At 35.0% G+C, this 21,992-nt stretch overlaps 1 protein-coding gene across 7 annotated transcripts in view; it reads right to left on the minus strand.

Annotated features, from left to right (window-relative positions):
• Nucleotides 1-464: 464 nt before the first annotated feature.
• The window catches only part of AGFG1 (ArfGAP with FG repeats 1), an 87,567-nt gene continuing 66,039 nt past the window's right edge, over nt 465-21,992 (minus strand). For 4 of the 7 annotated variants that reach the window (XM_014582459.2, XM_027766464.1, XM_027766463.1 and 1 more), the window contains 8 exons: nt 20,950-21,159; nt 19,417-19,597; nt 16,659-16,738; nt 16,355-16,447; nt 7,508-7,555; nt 5,467-5,625; nt 3,857-3,948; nt 2,409-3,098 (listed from right to left, as the gene is read on the minus strand). In XM_014582459.2, the coding sequence (XP_014437945.1) occupies nt 3,039-3,098; nt 3,857-3,948; nt 5,467-5,625; nt 7,508-7,555; nt 16,355-16,447; nt 16,659-16,738; nt 19,417-19,597; nt 20,950-21,159 (923 nt within the window). In that variant the 3' untranslated portion in view covers nt 2,409-3,038. Of the gene's footprint in view, nt 1,540-2,408; nt 3,099-3,856; nt 3,949-5,466; nt 5,626-7,507; nt 7,556-16,354; nt 16,448-16,658; nt 16,739-19,416; nt 19,598-20,949; nt 21,160-21,992 lie in introns of those variants that run through there. The other 3 variants (XR_003547090.1, XM_027766452.1, XM_027766456.1) reach the window with 3 other exon arrangements.

The following is a 21,992-nucleotide window of genomic DNA, read 5'->3' on the forward strand; positions in this document are numbered from 1 at the left end:
AGGTATTTTTGAAATATACTAAAACATAAAACAATGTTCCTATTCTCATTATTAGTTTTTGTTTAGGAAAAAAGATTTTTCATCAAAAATGTTATTTATGTTAACAAGTAACTGGTTTATTTAAGTGAATGAACATGTTTTAAAAATGTTTCAGTATTAATTTTTAATACAGTATTAATTTTTAATAGATAGATGTAAGTTACAGAAATGAAAGCTCTTTGGGGATCTTCAGTATTTTTAAGAAGCACAGTTCCAAGACCAAAATGTTTCAGACAGTACGGTAGTTAAAGAAGCAACCTGTTTACCCTCTCTAATTCATTTTAAGGGAAAAAGTCATAACCTACCTTGTAGTTTCGCAAAAAGAAAATGAAATATTCTTAATTTTTAAAAAATGAGAATAAAGTATTCCCTTAAATTATATCAATGAAGTGTACCACTAAAAGAAAGGCAATTTTTTTTTTTCCTGAACAAAGACTCTACAGGAAAGATCTGATTCAACAAGCAGCCCAGGAAATTTGAAGATCTTCAGTCTTGTCATTTGCAAAGATTTTTATCTTTTTTTAGTACTTAATACAATTCTGATGATCAATATAAACCAAATCCAAATATAATTATCTAACAGAAATTAGTTTTTTAAACTTTAAAACAGTTAAGATGAGAAAATTCACTTTAAACCCGGATCCCTTTTGAAACTAAACATTTTGATTTTATAAGTAATCATTTTAAATGAATCAATATAACTTTCCACTTAATTACAAATTTTTCCAGGAAAAAAAGTCCTTAAAATTATTTTGATAACAGCTGTTTAATTTGCTTCTCAAATGGAAGGCCTGGTAGGTTATTTGAATAATGATCTGGTACCTCTAGTATAACTTGTACATAGAATTGATTGGGACCTAAACAAGTCTAAAACAGATATTCAGACACTTTTAGTTTTCTCTCCATAGAAAAAGGTTTGAGGGAATCCCCCAAAATATAGACACTTTGAATGAATCCAGACCAACATACCCAGACCTGTGCAGAATTCATTTAATTCTGAGGGAGGAGGCATACCACTCAGAAGGATGGCAGAGATGTCCCAGTCACCTTACTTTCAAAATGGCTCAGATAAACCACACTTTCCAGCTAGCTGTTACTGGATAGCAATGCTTTAACAAGTCTAAAACACTATTCGGATTTTTAAATACTACAGTAACAACTCATGTAGTCATCATTGCAAAGGCATTCCACATGAACAAACTGTTTGAGGAAACTGATGTTTGCCTCTTTTAATACCAATGATTTTTAAAAATTTTTAATCGTTTTAAGACAAAATTTTTCAAACATGTAATACAGAGTCGTATATGCAATTTCACCTTTCCTTGATGACACAGAGTCCTAATAATAGACAATTCTCAGAAGATAATTCAATAGAATGATGTCCTCCATGTTGGGCTGACTGTCCCTATGCTAAATGGTCTTGGACAGTGTATGCTCTTCATAGTTTTTTCGTCTCCTTCCCTTCAAGTCATCACTTCCAAATTGCTAATATGCTATGGGCTGGAAAATCAAATTATCAAAATTATTAAAATCTCACATAAAAACAACATGAGCTTTAACATACAGACTTTGTGAATTATATGGGTTGCTCAGAGGCATTTTTTAAAAATCTATTCCAAGTTTCTTGGTTGTGTTCGGTTTGACAAGACTATCAGTCTATTACTGGATAAGTGAGGCATTATTGTACATAAATACTTAAACAAGTTCATCTGAATATTAACAAAAGATATAACTAAACTTAGTATCATTGCCTTTTTAAACAAAATATTCCATAACTTTAAGGTAACATTGGGTTCCAGTTTCTTTTCCCCAAAAAATGAACATAAACAAATATCTTATAGATAATATCAGTCTGTCCATAAAACAGGAAAAAATTAAAACCCAAAACTGAGGTGCAATCATGTCACAGTTAATGCATGTCTGCTTCCAATACATTCAAAGACAATATTTAAAAAAAAAAAGTTAAAATAAGCCTTCTGCAGTCTGAGAGTTCAAAATACTTCTTAAAAATTGTAATTACACATACATGCGAATTATTCATATATACAAATTTCACAAAATCAAGAAGTTGCAAAGAAATTAGAAGGATTATGGTAAATATGACAAGCTACATTTAAATGCTTTACCACTGACATGTTCCTGAATATAGCAGTCATAGTAGTTTTAATAAATTTTCTACATGGCCTTTTTTTTTTTTTTTATAAAAAGTTAGTCACTAGAAGTCTTCTGAAATTCTAATGTAAGAATTCAAAATATTCTCAATTCACTACTCATATTTAAGGCCACAAAATTTAAGATGTTCTCAATTCACTACTCATATTTAAGGCCACTTTGGTAAAGGCATTGCAGCAAGAACACAAAAACAATAGCATATTTTCTAATATTTATTTTTTTCACCTGCAAACTGTAGCAAAACATGATCAGCTTTATTATGCAGACAGGTCATCCCTCTACATTTTAAAGAATTTAGGCATGTATAAATAGAAGAGCTCTTTAGAAAGGAAGAATTCAAGAATGAATAAAACCTTCCAATTTTGACTTTGTAACTTTCCAGTAGCAAGGGTTAAAATTATTTTAGGTCATTCATTCCAAGATATATGACAGCACCTTACAAGTGGCTGGTCCATTTCCCCAGTAACATTTCTCACATAAGGATGTGTTAGAGTTACAAATACTGATATGCACAAATAGCTAATTTCTAAGAAAAATATGTACAGTACTGCAGCATGATGAATGTGGTATCTGCAATAACTTAATATTAGCCAATTTTTAATATACATGATACCGCTACCCTTTTCTGCCAATTCACAGGTTAAAAGTTGTTACTGGAGCCCTCTATTTTGCACATATTACCTGGTGTTTAATACACAATGCAGGCTTTTTAAAGACTTCTCTTGTGTTTAAAGCTAAGATCAGTGAAACAAGACAACAGTGCAAGAGGCGGAGAGATGTAATGTGACCACAAAAAAAGTTCATTCCAGTAAAGTGTCTATATAAGGCTATAAGAAAGGATTGGTTGATGAGCTTCCTGTTGGAAATTGTCCTGTTGGTGCACCAGTCTAAAGGAAAACATAAGACAAAATAATGTGATGTGTATAAAAAATCTGAAAACATTATTCAATTAAATCTTATTTCATTGCGCTTTAAGAATTATTTTATTATCATTAGCAATAACATTTTCTTTACTACTGTCAATATACTGTAAGAAAAACATCAATGCCTCAGGCATTGTGCTGTGTCTTTCATATCCACTACTTCATACCGTTCTTGTAATAGATTCTAGGGAGGGACTTGGCCCTTAAGAAAAGCACTTGTGTGGGGCCGGCAGGTGGCATGGTTAAGGGCGTCGGACTCCCACATGGCTGACCATGGTTTGAGTCCTGGACCTGGCGGCTTCCCTTCTCACTTTCTCTTTCTCTCTCTCCCTCTCTTTCATCAAATTTAAATACACAAAGTTAAATAAAATCTTTGAAAAAAAAAAAAAGAAAAAGAAAAGCACTTGTGATTGAAAGTCTCTGACTCCAACACCCTTTTTCATACTGCTCACTAAATTCTAAGTGTTATTTTGACAAAATACAGACAACTTTAACATTATAAAATGGCTTATTTCCTGTCAATGTTTAGATTTATAATCAACTTTTTGTAAGGTTAAAAAAAAAAAAAAACATGCATAATGACTGTCTCACCTACACAATCTCATCACATCAGTAGAACTCCACAGAGCAAACAACATCTAAGAGAATTCACAACCTGCTTTTCTTTATTTGAAAATAAAATGCAACAACTTATCAAGCACTTAAAATTACATATCACTTACCATAAAAGGGTTACTAGATACTCCAGCAGCTGCAACTTGACCAAAAGGGGTTACCACTGGCTTTGTTTGACCAAATGCTGCAAAACCTGCACCTTATTAAAACAGAACCACCAATTATCCTTCAAAAGAATCTGATGCTTATAAAGCCTCATATTAAGAGTCTCAGTGAGGGGCCAGCTGGCAGCATAGTGGGTAAGGCAGCTGGATCCTACATGGCTGACTGCACAGTTCAAGTCTCAGGCTCAGCAGTTTGAAAAACACACTTGGCTGCATGCCCACAAAAATCTCAAAAGGACAGAAAAATGGAGAAGGAACTACAGTGTGACCCACCTCCCTCAATGGGGGGTACTTTCTCACTTTGTCTCTCTCTGGCAAACTAAAGAGTTAAGAGAAATTCCCACCATAGCAGCAAAAATAAAATAATGAAGTTAAATCACTGGGTCTCATGCTCATTCAGATACCAAACACAAACTTCTAGTGGCATGTCTTAAAAGACCTTTCATTTGGCTCTTCAGAAATGGTTAATTCTAACTTGTCTTAGCTGTGTAAATCACTGACACTCAAAGGACTTAATTGATAGATAAGCTTTGACTATATGAGAGAGGTTGTGTGGATAACAAGATGGCTTCTAAGTGAATATTGCAGTGTTTCTTAGGAAATATTTTGGTACTTCATGGACTCTATTTCCAAATTTTTATCTAAACCCTGACTAACAAAAAGAAACCACAAAAGCCCGTAATTATAGTAAAAGAATAATCTTCAAATGAACAGACAGTGAGCCTGAGCAAAATAAAAAAAATGGGTAGAAAGATGATCAAGCAAATTTCCCTTCAACTTCCTAAAAACAAATTCCAACTACAGTTAACTATTTAGAAAATTAAGCCATTTCACACATATTTAAGAAAAAAAAAAAAAAGAAAACCTTATACAAAAAGACATACATGTTTCCTTTAAAAATCAGGAGGCAGGGGCCAGGTGCTGGCACAGCAGTAATGCAAACAGACCCACATGGAAGAAATGGTTCTGAATTTGTGTCCTGGATCTCCCTGAGCACACCCAACACATGTGCCTGTGATTCAGGTTACAGGTGGATCATGGTATGAGGACCTACCATTAGGGGTGCCCATCTCTTTCTCTGCTCTCTCATGAAAAAAATAAACTTAAAAAAATAAAATAAAATACAAAAGCAATGGCTGGCTCATGATGCAGCTGTTGAGTACTGTGCATGGGGAGCCAGAATCCCATTGGTCAATTGTGGTACAAGTCCTGGTTCTGGAAGCTTAGGGAACATGCCAGGTGCATGTACATGCTTAACAATCATGCCAGGGTGAAGAAATGGAGAGTGCCACATGACCACACACCATTGGGGGTGCTTTCTCTCTTTTTGGCAAGCACCAGTACCCTCTGGCAATTAGAAAATAAGTACAGAAAAGTCACTGGAGATTATGAGAAAGGAAAGATATTCTTTAGATAGTCACAGTTTTTTCCTAAATCTGTAATCTGGTCATAAAAAGTTACAAAATCGTAGGTAAGTCTTTGTGCCAAAACCTTAACATTATGATACACGCAGAATACCTAAAGTGGACTGAGAGCCAAATGTTAGCTCTTACCATTGGGCTGTTGAGAGAAAGCTGTTTGTTGAGGGAAAGCTGCTTGAGCTGGGAAGGCAGGCTGCTGGAAGCTGCCACTAAAGCTGGTGGGAAGACTATAGGGGGCAGGAGTGCCGAACCCTGCGGGCATGCTCATGGACGCAGTGCCAAAGGTCGCCGCTAACAGGAAAAAAGAAGAGTTGATCAGCTATATGCAAAAGGTATGCTTTGTTTTCACAGTCAACATTGCAGAACATCATTTACCTTAAAAAATATTAAGATGTACATTAAAAACACTTTCATTTCCAAAATATAACAGTAATGATGAGTTTTAGTGTTGTACAATTTAACATAGCCTATGAAACTATTTTCTACAGAAGCCCACTAGCTAGAAGGACACTACTACAGCAGGCATTTGAAATTCCAAGAAAATGTTTCAAAGTAATTTGAAGTCTAAACACTAGTCTGCTTCTAAAAGCCAATCACCATGCAATTCATATAAATACTAGTAAATATTTTTGTGCTTAGGTTTGTTTTGTCATTAAAGAACAGCCAAAATTTTAGTTTTACCTAGTGAAGCGTCTGCTACAACTTGGCATTAATGTATGCGTTCCTGAATAAAGATTTAAAAGCCTCTGCAAAATAGTTCACTAAATATAAAAGGGCTTACAAGACAAACAGGGTTAAAGGCAGACTACTCAGAACATAAGCAGCTTTTAACCAGAGCCAGAAAAATGATGTTACTGAAAACACTAATATAATTAACAAGTTTCTTATAAATTATTAATAATTGTAAAAACATAAATGAACTTCTACCCTTTTTTGAAAGGTAAATAACGATAGTTTTGGAAGAGGGTTGTAGGCAGGTCAGGACTGCTGAGCTTTAGAAAATAATATGAAATGCACAAAGACAGAAATAGAAGTGAAGTAAGCATTCTTAGAATTACAAAGAATGCAGGGCAAATGGACATCGTGTTCACCACCACTATACCCTCCATGGCTGGCCACAACTATCAGTGATTACTTGGAGGACAGAGTATTAACAGGTTAGGGGAAATGTGTGGGTGAAGCAATGCTACACGCACAGCATGCTGCCACATTCCCGTTTACCAATGACTATTGAACTAATGGGCATTACAGAAACACATGCAATTGCAGAACAGGACGTAAGCTACTGTTAGTGAATATTAAAAACAGAATCTTCCAAATACATTTTCTAGGAAGGGTCTCAGTGAAATAAGAGACAATAATATTCCTTTAAATGTAGACTACTAGTAATTACATAACAAAATATTTTTATCATGATGTTATTTAAAAACCACGACTGAATTTCCCAATTTTTAAAAGTTTACCAACTTGATCATGATTTAAGACACAGGAATTAAGTATTAAAAATGTTAAGTATAATATGTCTTTTATTAAAAACAAAAATAAGCTGTAGATGTTTCCCAAAGTAATCCTTGTAGATCTGTTGTTTGTAACATAACATTTTGCTCAATTAACCTAATTAACATATCGAAGTTTTAAATGACTTTTTTATTATTGATGAGAATAAAAGGAGAAAAAGGCCACTGGGGAAGCAAGTGAATTAAAGAATAAGCAGCACATTGCAAGGGAAACATGAGGACTTCATAGCAGACAACAATGCACTGACATCAACTTTGACACATCACTTTTTAAGAAAGCACTAAGAAGCAGAACTTGAATATAGTTAAGCAAAACCAAACTCTGGACTAATGTGGTACATAGTTTTGTATATCAAAAAAGCATCAAATTACTATGAATTCAAACTCAAGAAAAAAAGAATCAAAATAGCTATCAACATTCTAATGTGACCATGGAGGTAAGCGATAATGCTTTTCAGCATTAAAATATAAATCACTACTAGAAATTGTTAACTGTAAATACAAAGTAAGCCCAATGCCACACATCCATGCCCACTCAGTTTTAAAACATGGAAAAAACTTAATTCCACATGCAGGAGTCAGAACACTAGCAGAAGCTTCCACAAGCAGGTAGACAAATTGCCACACAAATCTAGGTATTAGTTGTGGCCACCTACCAAAATGAGCGTGAGGAAACACTTGAGAATGCATTGCTCCAGAAAGGCCTTATGGAAAGCCATAAAGAGACCAATATCAATTAATTTATGGATAACTATTATTAAGATAAAAGTAAACTTATTAATTAAAAAGTTCTAAAACTGGACGATACTGTTGTCAAGTGGGTAGCATAACACACAATAAAAAAATCTTACAAAATAAGCTTTTTATTTCATCTATATTCATGACACTAACATTTATACCGTTTAAAATAAAGGGAAGATTAAAGTAAAAAATATCAAATGAAGAAACAGTGATGAAATCTATTTTTTAAAATAAGCACTTTTTCATGTGAAAACACAACTATATCCAAAAGAAGGCACTGTAGGTATCTTGAGTTACACCCAAAAATAAATACACACAGGATCACCTAAAATGATCTTTCTTCCACATTTAGCATCTAAAAGTTCAAGTCCTGGATAGAGCATCTGTACAATGCTAGATTGTCTATTTACAACTTAGCACACTTACAATACATAGATAACGTGAAATAATTAAATGTTACAAGGGGAAAAAACCTTAAATATCATTTGTTAGAAAGGTGAGTGGTACTTTCACCTTTAAAAAGCAGAGGAAAAAGGTACTTTGTCTAGATCTTACTTACCTGGTATGTCTGAGGACATATGGGGTTACATCTAAGAATACGTAATTAACAGAAGAGAAACAGGTTGTTATAGAACTACCTTTATTTGTTTTAACGTTCTGGAGTGGGACTGTTTCTAAAATATATTTCATGTATTTTAAATTACAATCCTTTTTAAATCAGCATAAACACAGGATCACCTAAAATGATCTTTCTTCCACATTTAGCATCTAAAAGTTCAAGTCCTGGATAGAGCATCTGTACAATGCTAGATTGTCTATTTACAACTTAGCACACTTACAATACATAGATAACGTGAAATAATTAAATGTTACAAGGGGAAAAAACCTTAAATATCATTTGTTAGAAAGGTGAGTGGTACTTTCACCTTTAAAAAGCAGAGGAAAAAGGTACTTTGTCTAGATCTTACTTACCTGGTATGTCTGAGGACATATGGGGTTACATCTAAGAATACGTAATTAACAGAAGAGAAACAGGTTGTTATAGAACTACCTTTATTTGTTTTAACGTTCTGGAGTGGGACTGTTTCTAAAATATATTTCATGTATTTTAAATTACAATCCTTTTTAAATCAGCATAAACTTAGGGAAACAGTGATTAAAAGACAGACCAGTTCTAAGTACTAGTTTTCTCACTGTATAGCAGCATGATGTTATTTAATGTCTTTAAGCCTCAGTTTCTTCATTTGCAAATGGGAGAATGAAAGGGCAGGAATACTACTATCTACTTCACACAGCAGCTGTGAACACTGAATGTAACAATATATTAAAGTGCTAAATATACACATTTGACTAATGCAATTTTCTTAGTAACTTAAAAGGATGGTTTTTATACTACATTCTGAATTCAATAAAAGGTTAACTGTGAGAAGGGTTCTATGATCTCCTTCCTTGGAACACTTGAAAGGATCTGTGAAGTCCTGTATTAATACCAGTGAAGGCCTATCTGTAGTGGTTTAGTCGGTAGGACACTGCAACGTGACGATGGAGCCACACGGCACACCCAAGGTTGGATGTCAAGGTGACCTGAACATGTCAGGTGTACCCATGCACCCCTGTACTCTGCGATCTTGGCTGGCTGAACAGCTAGGGAGAGGACTGCATGGTGAGACCCTCCCAAGGGCTATCTGTTTTTATTTATCTCTCTCATGAAATACACACACTCTAAATGATAATTACAGTATTTACATTGTGTTTGCCTCAGCATTTCCTATATGTATTAAGACACTTATATATGTATTTCCTATATGTATTAAGACTCCCTTTCCATGGAATACTGTTAATATCTCAGGGGACATGCTCCTCAAAATATTAACGTGCATCCAGTGACTATTCCTTTTTTAAGAGAATTTTTTTTTTTTCTGTAGGGCACATGCGCTCACTGGAGGGACAGAAAGCGAAAAGTCACACCCCTCTCCCCCACCCAGGGGGACGGCCACACTACACTCCTTAGCCTCCACTCTCCTCTTGGGATTTTGGGCACTCTCCTCTTGGGATTTTGGGCACGCATGCACATGAGTCTGAAGCCACCAGGTCCGGGACTGAAACTGCTGTCAGCCATTTGGGAGTCCAGCATTTTCATGTGTATCTCTCTGGCTGTTCCCCACAATGACTATTCATTCAAATTAATCACTATACTTCAATCTGTAGCAAAGACTCCCCTCCTCCCAAACTCCAGTTTCCAAACAGTTATAAAATATTTTTAGTCTATTTTTAATAGCTTTTTGAGATGTAATTCATAGACCACATAATCCATCCTTCTAAAACAAGGATCCTCCCACCTATAGACCACAGCCCTGGTTTGTGGCCTATTAGGAACTAGGCTACACAACAAGAGAAGTGGTGGATGGGCAAGCAAAGCTTCTTTGTATTTACAGCCCCTCCCTATTGCTTAAGTACACCCTGAGCTCCTCTTCCAGCAGTGGCATTAGACCCTCAAAGAAGCACAAACCCTACTGTGAACAGTACCTACAAGGACCAGGCGGTGTGCTCCGTAGGACAATCTAAAGCCTGATGATCTCAGGTGGAGCTGAGGCAATGATGCTCGTGTTAGGGAGCAGCTGCAAATACTGCATCATGGTGAGTTGTGTAATTATTTTATTATATATTACAATATAGTAACAACAGAAATGAAGTGCACAGCAAATGTAATGGGCTTGGATTGAGACCATCCCCCACACATCATCATGGAAAATTTGTCTTTCACATAATGAGTGCCTGGTGCCAAACAGGGTGGGGATCAGTTATCTAAGGTTTAGAGTTCAATACTTTATAATCCATGAGGGGTCTGCAAAAAGTAATGGAAATGCAAAGTATGATAAACTTCATGAATGCCAAATATTTTTGTACCAAAACAAACTTGTACTTAATTTCATTTTCCAAACTTTTTGAAGTTTTGTCTATTCTGGCCACTTCATATAAATGGAATGAAAACATGTGATATTTTGTGACTAGCTTTGTTTACCTTAGCATTCTGTTTTCAAGGTTCACCCACATTATAGCTGATCAGTATCTTACTACTTTTTATTATTAAGTAAGATTTCATTGTATCTTTGTTCAGCTCAACTGATGGACATTTGGGCTGTCTCTACTTCTGTGCTATTAGGAATACTGCTACCATGAATGTGTGTGCATGAGTTTTTGTGTGGTTGTATACTATGACTCCTCTTGGGTATGCTGCTTACAGTAGAACTGCTGGGTCAGATGGGAATACTACCCAGACCTTTTAAAGGAACTGCTCTAAAGAGATTGTATTATTTTACATTCCCACAAACAACATATGAGGTTTCTAATTTCTCCACAACATAACTAAAGCTTGTTATTATCTATTTATTTATATTACAGCCATGTTAGTAGATGTGAAGTGGTATATCATGGTGGTTTTACTTTACATTTCCCTAATGATTAATGATGTTAAACATCTTTTCATGTGGTTATTGAACATCTGTACACACCAAAATCTGTACACACTTCTTGGAAAAAATCTCTGTTCAAAACTTTTTTGAGTTGTTTTGTATTACTAAGTTGTAAGAATTCTTTACATATTCAGAATCCAAGTCCTTTTTCAGATATATGATTTACAAATATTTTCTCCAGACTACTAAAATGTTAAAATTTTTTCTTTAAATTTAAATTTGTGTAATGTTAATTTTTACAACTTTCCTGTCTCTTTATTACCAAATTGACAATTTCCACTTTTGGCTGCTAAAAGTATCAACTGCAGAATAGTAAATGTTAGAAATGTCCAAATATTAGGTGTGAATTGATGGAAAGAGTACTGAGTAAATAAACCTGCTGCTCTATAAACAAAACATGTCCTCAGTGTCTCATATAACTATTTCTTTCCCTTTCCTTACCTACACCATCTCTTTTTTAAATTAATTCTAATTTCCAGAAATCCTATCATCCAGAGTAACTGAACAGGTGAGACAGATCTACTGAATTTTAGACGTATACAGGGTACAGTACATAAAGCTGATCTGTGCATTTTCATCAATGTAAAACTGAATTACTGGGTCATCGAAAAGTCATGATGCCTATTTTTATAGAAAAACATGCCATGACTTTTCCAATAACCCAATATAAAAGCAACTGTACTAGAATGAAAATAATGCTGGTTTAAAAGGATTCTGCGCACTAACTGGACTACTCATTATTTAATTTTGAATCCCCAAGGCAAACCTCCATTAACATATCTTGAAAATCAGTTTCCACCTAGGTAATAAACAAGGATATGGTAGGAACTAGACACTATCTGTGAAATCTTTCAGCTCACACAGGCATGTTAAGTATAGTCCCTTGAAAAGAAAAAAAATCTTAAAGAAATCCTTTGTTCATTCATTTATTCATTCATTAAAATAAATGCTGCAAAATAAAGACTATTTGGTGGCCAAAGAAAGATCTAGGAGTTGTAAGAGAATTTCCTAACAATTTAAAAATTATTTTAAATTCTATTCATTGCATTTAAATGCCCAGGGAAAGGGGAGAGTATGCTATATATCAGAATTTTAAAATTAAAGACATCTTAGAACATAGATGCTAATCTCCTAATGAAGGTCTCTATGTAAAATAGTAAAAGAAAGTTAAAGCCTGAAGCTTTATAAATCCAGAAAAAAATTAAAATATGTATTTTAAGAATAAAATACATCTGGGACCAGCAGTTGGCATAATGGCTGCTATATATCAGAATTTTAAAATTAAAGACATCTTAGAACATAGATGCTAATCTCCTAATGAAGGTCTCTATGTAAAATAGTAAAAGAAAGTTAAAGCCTGAAGCTTTATAAATCCAGAAAAAAATTAAAATATGTATTTTAAGAATAAAATACATCTGGGACCAGCAGTTGGCATAATGGCTATGTCACTGGATTCCCATGTAGTTGACCACGGCTCAAGTCCCAAACCCGGTGGCTAAAACTCACGTCGGGCGCATGTGCGCCCAAGATCCCGAGAGGAGAACGGAGGAAAAGGGATTGTGGCATGGCCATCCCGGGGCGGAGGCGGGGGTGGGGGGCAATTTCTTGCTTTCTGTCTCTCTCTGTCTTTCGGGAGAGCGCACATGCCCTATAGCAAAAACATCTAAAAAAATAAAAAAGAATAAAATACATCAGTAAAACTTCTCAAATTTCACAGTGAACTATTATGCAATGTGCTTTTATCAAAAGCTACTTCAAAATATAATTTCACAATATTAACATATTTGAGTGCAAAATAGTTCCCCCAAAATTAGTATTAATTTTGGCTGCAGTTAATTGGAAATTTCTAAGCAGAGTGTATTTGTCAAAGTATTATTTCTATTTCAGCTTCAATATAAACACAGGCAATTAACATTCACTTTGATTCAATTGGTTCAATAATAACTTAGTAGGGCTTGACCCACAGCACAGTGGTTAAATGCTGTTGCATAAGGAGCCAGATCCCACATGGCTCATCCCAGGCCCTAGCAGCTTGATAAATGCACTGAGTATTGACAGAATTCTGACAGTATGGAAAAATGGAGGGGAAAAGGACCAAAGCATGACCACTCCCCACTGGGGAGGTACTTTCTCTTCCTCTTTCCCATCCCTTTTCTTTCTCATGCACATGTGCATGCAAGTCCCCTGCCAATAAAAAAAATATATATATAACTACTTGAAAAGGTGATCAATACGGTTTATTAAAAATGGCTTATAATGGTGGGACCAGCAGATGGCGTGGTGGTTAAGGTGCTAGACTCCACATGACCAACGGTGATTTAAATCCCAGACCCAGAGGCTCGAAGATCATGCCCAGCAGGTGTGTATATGTGCCCAAGATCCCAGGAGCATGGAGAAGAGACTGCAGTACGGCTATCCCCTGGAAGAGTGATTTCTCACCTTCCTTCTCCCATGAGTGCACTCACCTTATGGCAAAAACCTTTAAGAAATTTAAAAAAAAAAAAAAGAAAAAAAGGGCTTATAGTGGAAAAAATATTGTACCCTGAACTAAAAAAATCTGTGAATACAGATTTACTTTTGTAATAAATTTTGCATAAGCTAATATTAAAATTATTTTTAATCATCTGAACATACAATGGACATTTTAAATTAGTTTATATCCAAAGTCTTTCATATGCTAAATAAAATAAACGAAAAATTACCTTTAACTAATGATAAAAGCAACTCAAAACGTACAGTCATGTGAGGAAAATCATAGGCATGATTTACTATATATATGGTGTAAAACATAGACCACTTGGGGCTACATCATTGAAGAGCACAACAACCTTGCTAATCGGAAAATACTCACATTCTATAGATAAGGATTACAATGAGGCTCAGAAAAGTTAGGTCAATGCAATTACGTAAGTCAAAATATAATTTAATCTATTGTTAAATGTGATTATGAAGTTTATAACTATCTCAATGGTATCTTTCAAACTTTGAATTCAACAAACGTTAGTATATCCCATTATCATCCTAACCACAGTTATTAAAATAACAAGATACAAAAAGCTTTCTTAGGATCACCCAGCAAGAAAATACTGAATCAAGATAGGAACACAAGTTTGACTGTATTATACTCAAAACGTATGATTGAACTTTTCTTTTTTTCAATTTAATTTTTCTGAGTCATAGTGCCCTCAGAGCTGTTACACAGTGCTGAAGACATTTGACAGTTGAAATAATTAAATGAGACAACATATAAAAATCTTATGTCATGAGACGTTTTGCTAATTCATTCCACAAATCTAAACAATATGCTAAGAAACAGGAAACATCGCATATATCATGGCTGACAAAGGAATAGTACAAGCAAAATTTAAAGACAACTACTGATTAGGTATACTTGAATTAACAATCAACAACCAAAGTACAACAGAATTTAAAACAAGCATTGATTAGGTGTACTTGAATTAAAACAAATCATTAAAAAATAAATTTGGTGTGAAATTCAAGTACTTATTAAACATCTGTTATGCCAGACACCAACAAATTATGACTGAAGGCACTTATATAAAAAGGCAAAATTAACAACTCTTAATTTTGCCAATGATAGAGATTTACTAACAATTCCTTTTTTTTTTTTTTTTTAAGATTATTACCATAGGGTGTGTGCACTTGGCCAAGGGATCGGGAGGGTGACGCAGAGGAGGAAGTGAGAAATAACTCCCCTTTTAGGGGACAGCCACACTACAACCCTTCTCCATTCTCCTCTCAGGATTTTGGTCATGCACGCACACATGCCTGGCATGATTTTCAGGCTGCTGGGTCTGGAACTTGAACTGTGGTCAGCAATGTGGGAGCTCAGAGCCTTAATGACTTCAGTACCTGCTGGTCCCAACAATTACCAATTCTTAATAGTTTAATTGTAGCATTACTAGTAGCTACCCTCACAAGATTTCTTATAAACATTTGATAACTGGAGCTTAGGTTTCAGTTATAAAATTATCAGGACATACACACAAAAACAAAGCTTACAAGCTCTAGATTTAATGGATATCCAGCCATACCAAATGTATTTGCTGACACTCCAAAGTGATGGCAAATAGCTCTGGTGTTCAGGGTAATGAGACAAAAATCAAAGAGGTACAATATGAGAAAGACGTGACTGGCTTATGACAAAGAGAAATAAGAGGGGAAAAAGGAAAACCAAGAGACAAAATATTTAAATATTAGACCCAAAATTAAATCAGGTTCCCATGATTTAAAAAGTGTTACTACCCTAAAATAGATATGCTGTATAAAAAACCCTAATCATCATGAACTCATGTAACCAATTCCATTGATCTGGACGCAATCTCATGTGGGATAAAGCAAACTTCTCATAAAACTGTTCTGAGATTAAATGAGTTATATCTAGTAATTCTGAAACCAGACCACCAAGTAAGTTCAGGTCCCATCTCTTCATAAATTAGCTACATGATTCTAAGGTTGTCTCATCTCTCTATCTGGGCTTCCCTACGTGAAAAATGAAAGTTTTGAAATGGGAGGGTGAGCGCTAAATAATGATAATTTCTAAGGTTGTTCTCAATTGTTAAATTCTAAGATTTCATAATCTTCCAGCTAGCATTCAACGTTTTTTTAAGTTTGTTTTTATATTTCTTGGAGAGGTTTTTGCTATAGGGTGCGTGTGCTCACCAAAAAGACAGAGAGACAAGAGAGAAAGTGAGAAATCACCCCCCTACAGGGGATGTCCACACTGTAATCCCTTCTCCTCCATTCTCCTCTCAGGATCTTGGGCACGCATGCACACACGCCCGGCTTGAGTTTAAGCCACCGGGCCCAGGACTTGAACCGGGTCGACTACATGGGAGTCAAGCGACATAGCCATTATGCAAACTCCTGGTCCCTAAAAAGATATTTTTGATATAGATATAGGGTGCATGCACTCACCACACAAGAGAGACAGAAAGTGAGAAATCAGCCCCCAACAGGGGATGGCCACACTGTAATCCCTTCTCCTCCATTCTCCTCTTGGGACCTTAAGCACATTTGCACATGCATCCAGTGTGAATTTAAGTCACCAGGTCCAGGACTCAAACCTTTATCAACTACGTAGGAGTCCAGCAACGTAACCATTATGCAATCTGCTGGTCCCACTAGTATTCATCTTTACTGACAAATTCTTTTACTCACTTCCCATTTATTTCAGTAAGAAAGAGGCTCCATTTTCTTGTTTTCGCATGGAATCTTTGAAAAATATTACTCCCAAAGCTTGTTCCACAATCTGTCTTTTTTCCTTACCTGTTGCTCCTCTGGCATTGGTCTGAAATGGATTTGTAGAAGATGCCACGGAAGGACCAGCAGCAGCAACAAATGGGTTTGTGGAAGGCGTAGCTTTAAAAAATTCACAAAACACACTATAAAATTCTAATGTACTTTGCATTCAAGATTTACAAATTTATTCACAATACTTATCAAGATAGAAAACTCAAACTTTCTGGTAGTAAATCATTGCTCTGAACATCTTTGATCCCCTAAGAAAATTCTACACCATAAATATTTGGGCTCTTTACAAAAAAGCCAGTATACATGCCAGAGCACATACCTCCAAATGGAGCAGGCACACTTGAAGACGCAGGCTGTGTCTGTGCAGAAGCACCCACTGGCACTGTTCCAAAAACATTGCTGAAACGAATATTCAAAGTTCATACTTAATTGAAAAAACAGATAAGGGTAATCTATCTACAGGGTAGCCATAAAATACGGAAACAGATAATACTGCATATGTCAAGTATCACAGCAGTTCGCAAACTTTAAGTCTCAGGATGTGTTTATTTTCCAAAAAAACTGTAACCTCAATAACAAATGAATTGTTTATATAGCCTATTATATATTATCTACATTTATCAATCTGTATCACACAAAACTTGTGAATTAAAAAAATTTTATTCACAAAAATTAGAGCCAGATAACATCAATAGCATTATTATAATAAGGAACTGTATTTTCAAAACAAACTTAATGAGAAAAACACCACTGTTTTGTATTTTTGCAGGTCCTTTTAATGGCTAAATTAGAAGATCAGTATGTTGTGATTTGTTTTTGTTGATGTATATGAAAAAAAAGTGGCCTCGCACATATTTTTTTAACAGTCTTTTCAGATAACTGAGGATATTCTATCGGGATAAACAGTGGCATAGCAATGAAGACAGCAACAAATTCACTAATATTGCCATTTCATCAGAAAAATATGAGAAGTTATCAAGCTCATGGTGGATCCATAAATTCTCTAAAATTCTAATAAAATGAATAAAAAGTCTGTGTGAACTTTATAAACTGTTTTCTTTAAAGTGACAGACTTAACTAGTTCATTTTTTAGAAAATACCAGAATCTGAATAGCCATGGTTAGTCAATCAAGTCACATGTGCAAGGAAAATGGTGCTCCATAAAGTGGTTCATACTACTCAGCAACCAAGAAAGCAATTTCCCTTGACACGGTTCAATACGCGAACTGCGTGGTGTGCACATCTTACTTTTACTTTCTACTTTAACACACAGAACACTAAGAAGACATATTTAAAAGGAAAGACTCAATGAAATAATTGTTACTGCTTCTTTAAGAATATTCCTAAGAAAACCTGAATCAAGAATATTCAGAAATAAACTGAATGTGTCCTGGTGAAGAACAAAGTGACTATTAGATAATCACTAGTACAGTTTGGTGTTCTATCTTAATTCATGCCAAGCTAGCCAAATGAGCAAGTTTAACATACTATTATTTTGTACCATCAATATGAACGTCAATTAGTGAAACAGCATGTAACCTCAGAATTATTACAAAAACTGCTGTAACCTCAGACCCCTGAAATTTTGGGTCTTCAGGATCCTAAACATTACACTGACACACTGTGCAAAATCACTGATATAATACACTGTAACAGCAATGCAACAAGTTAGGAAAAACCTGTCTTTGTTTCTAGACCTTTATGGCCATCATTTTATAGTCCACTATTAGATGTCAAAAGTTAATATTAATAAAGAAAAAATATGTACTCAACCCTAAATGCTTTCCTCTCTGGATTCAATTTTTCAAATCTGGTGTACAGAAAATAATTTCTCAGTGCACGCAACTAATTAGTGATATCATTTTTCTCTACAAAAAGTGCTAAGGCGAAATAAGCTACTATGATAACAAAAAAAGTAAATGCAATCCACAGAAATGGAATACAGGAGATAAATTTAAAAAACACTGTCCATTTATATGGACAGTCTCATAGCCTAATGTAAGAAGCCAGATCCTACGCAGCCAACCACTGTTCAAATCCTGGCCCAGTGGCTTGAGAAACATGCCAGTAGTATGTCTGTGCATGTACCAAATCCCAACAGAACAGAGAAGGGATGTGATGTGACCACACCGCATTGGGGAGGTACTTCTCTCTCGCTTGCTCTCTCTCTGGTCAGTACAAGTATCCTCTGGCCATAAAAACAAAACAAAATAATACTGTAGAGGTAAAATCACTTGTACTTACAGGTCTATTTTCTTACTCTAAAATGAAGAACTAAACAATAGAAAAGTTTATAGAAGTCTGACGTCTTTAAAATGTGTTAGACTTCCTGCTACCAAGAATTCCTTTATAACAGATAAATCTGAACACAGTAGCAGATGTGCCTATTTATAAAAACCAATAAGACACTGAAGAGTGACAGAATTGATGCTGGGCTTTGTGCAAACATTTCTCAGAATGTGTATTTACAACTACAGCTACAACATGGTACTTTCACTATTTAGTATTCATGACTGAAAACTGAACCTTCCAACTATATAATCGGATTGCTAAATGTATTCACTGCTGAGTACAATCTACACATAACTATTCATTTTGAGACATATACATACTATCAATTGTATTTACTGTTAAAGGATGAAGAGTAACAAAATCTGATTCAATGAAAAGATAAGGTTATTGTAATTATCCAAGGATTATGTTTTTTTAAAGAATTATTTTTTCTTTCTTCCTTTCTCTCTCTCTCTCTTTCTTTCTTTCTTTCTAATTTGACCAGAGTGGGACAGAGTGAAAGAGAGAGGGAGAGTGGGAGGGAGGTAAAGTGGGAAAGCAAGCCACTAGGTCCAGAACTTGAAACCACAGTTGGTCACGTGGGAGTCCAGAGCCCTAAACCACCAAGCCACCATGCCACCTGCTGGCCCTGATTATGTTTTAATTAGCAAATTAAACTCAACTTCCTTACATTTACAAAAATACTCAAGTATTTTAAAATTATACTCCAAAACGGTAATTATGTAATCACACTACTATACAAATGAAACGTTAAAACACAAAACAGGAACACTAAAACAAGGTACCTGCTAGCATTACTTGTGGATGTATATGCGTTACTGGAGGTGGCGGCGGAACTGAAAACGCTGTCTAGTTCTGCCAGGGCTGCATACTTGTCGGAAGATGCACTTGACTGACTGGGAACTGAAACCACAGAACCAACAGGAGCTTTACCTGTGGTCCCAAAGCCACTCCCTTGATCACCACCTGGGAATGAACAAAAGCAAATTAACACCAAAAATGTTAAGTTATACTTTTAACAAGTAAATCTGCCACTGAACTATGGGTAAACCTAAAACTAATTTGGACCTAAACAAATAAAAGGGCATGAATCAGGGATCTTAATCTATTAAGTAATATATTATAGATAATTCTGGACAAGATTAGTTGCTGTACATACCAATGTCTGTGGTAAAGACAGAATGGTTTATTTTTTCTTTCTCTCTCTCTCTCTGTTTTGCTATAGGGCACATGCACTCGCCAGAGAGCCAGAGAGAGAGAGAGAGAGAGAGAGAGAGAGAAAAGAAATCAACCAAGGGGGATGGCCACAGCACAATCTCCTCCAGTCTCTCAGGAGTTTGGACAGGCATGTGCACACAGCCAGTGTGGTTTTTAAGCCACCAGACCTGGAACTCAGCCGCACAGTTGGCCATGTGAATCTAGTTACCTTAACCACCTCACCACCAGCTAGCCCAGAATACTCTTTCTGTAACAAACTAAGACCTGTATCAATAATACGGATAGATGATACATTAAAATCTCTAAATGGATGGATCTCATTCAAGTGAATATACATACAAACTAACGAAATGCTGAACCTAATATGAACAGTCTATTTGCACTAACATAGTCCCCAGGGTTATCCCTGAAACAGGTTAGAGACAGTAATAACAGAAAATATTCACTAAGGACCTACTAAGTTCTAGGCATTGTTTTAAATACTTATATACGTTGATGATAATATTCAGAACACAGCTCCTTGAATTCAATCCTATTATTCTCCTCATTTTGGAGATGAGAAAACTAGTACTGCAGATCAGGAGAAAGAACCAGTGTAGCACTACACCGCTGTTCACTACTACACTGCACACACCAGAGAGGCAACATACTATACTGGCCTTAACAATATAGCAGGGTATAAAACTGTAAAAATCATGGAAGGTTTTAAGAAAAAAAAAATAAATACCAAGATGTTAATAAAATAAATGATTAAAGATGAACATATTAAAGAATCACCAAATAATTTTCCAGGAAGGTGTTAATGGAATTTCTTGGCGCTTCATGGCCAGAGTATTAAAGCATGCTTTGGATGACAAAGCTTTTGTCAATCATTTCCTTTTAAAACTAGAAGTTTACAAATTAGTTTGTGTTTAGTTTTGCAGCTGATATTTCAAGCCCAAAATGTGCCAAGTAAATATTATACTCAAAATGCTTAGTGTAGACAAATTTCTACACAGCTAAGGAAAGTATAACATTCTCAGATTTTAATAAATACTGTACAACCACATTCAGAGTATAGTTTAATATAAAAATCTGTGGACTTGTTTAAAGCTTGATACCTTGCCCAGAACTGAAGATATTGTCTAAATTAGCAAGTGCAGCATATTTGTCTGTTGTCTGTAAACCAGCTTTGTTTGTTGAAACTTTACTAACAGCTGATGATGTTTGATGACTCTGGGAAGTATTGAAGGTTCCAAAATCAGCACTGGAGGATTTGGGGAAGTTATCAAAATGAGCAAAATTAGCATTTACTGATCCAGCACTTCCACCTGCAACAGAACAAACACAACACTTGAAATTTCTATATATTTCCCAATATCCTTTGGTAAATTATAGAACCATTTCTTCCTAAACTAGGTGTACTATAAGCAATCCTACATGGTTAAATGACTGGCAAATAGCACTCAATTTTAATCACCTATATGTGACTTGTTATAACTTGTGAAACTAGATTTTTTAAGGCCCTGGCCACACAAACAGTAATACATTTCTATGTTTAATGATCTACCCTGGAGTGAAGAATATAATTCACAGGGGAGTAATTTCATGCTACCTGGTTTGAAACTCAGTTATTTTACAGAGCATCCAGTTACATACTATGACCCTTTACTATAATAGTTCTCCTTAAATAAACTGGGTCTTACAAGAAGACTAAAGCTTTTGCAGCTCCATAGCAACACAGTTTTAAAAAATCCCAGAAGTAGGGATTAACAATATTTAAAATGCATTATTCTGATCCAGATTTTCTTAAGAGATGGTCCTTGAACGTTAGATTTACCACTTGAAGAGCTATTAATTCCATGTAGTTATTTCATGTGCATACAATACCATGATGTCCATGATAACATTATGCCTTACTACATAGTTCTAGGCATAAAAATCATAGTATATAATATATTAGACAATTTTTTATTTAAAAGCACAATTTACCTAAGAGTCACTAAGCTATATATACTGTGAAGTCTTCTATGTTTTTGATACATTTTTGAGATATTAGTTCTTTATTCCTATACCTTAGTTTCAACAATCAAAATATTATATATATATATATATATATATATATATATATATATATATATACACACACACATATATACACATA

This window comes from Tupaia chinensis, unplaced genomic scaffold (genome assembly GCF_000334495.1).
Source record: "Tupaia chinensis unplaced genomic scaffold, TupChi_1.0 Scaffold000066_1, whole genome shotgun sequence".
NCBI lineage: Eukaryota > Metazoa > Chordata > Mammalia > Scandentia > Tupaiidae > Tupaia > Tupaia belangeri.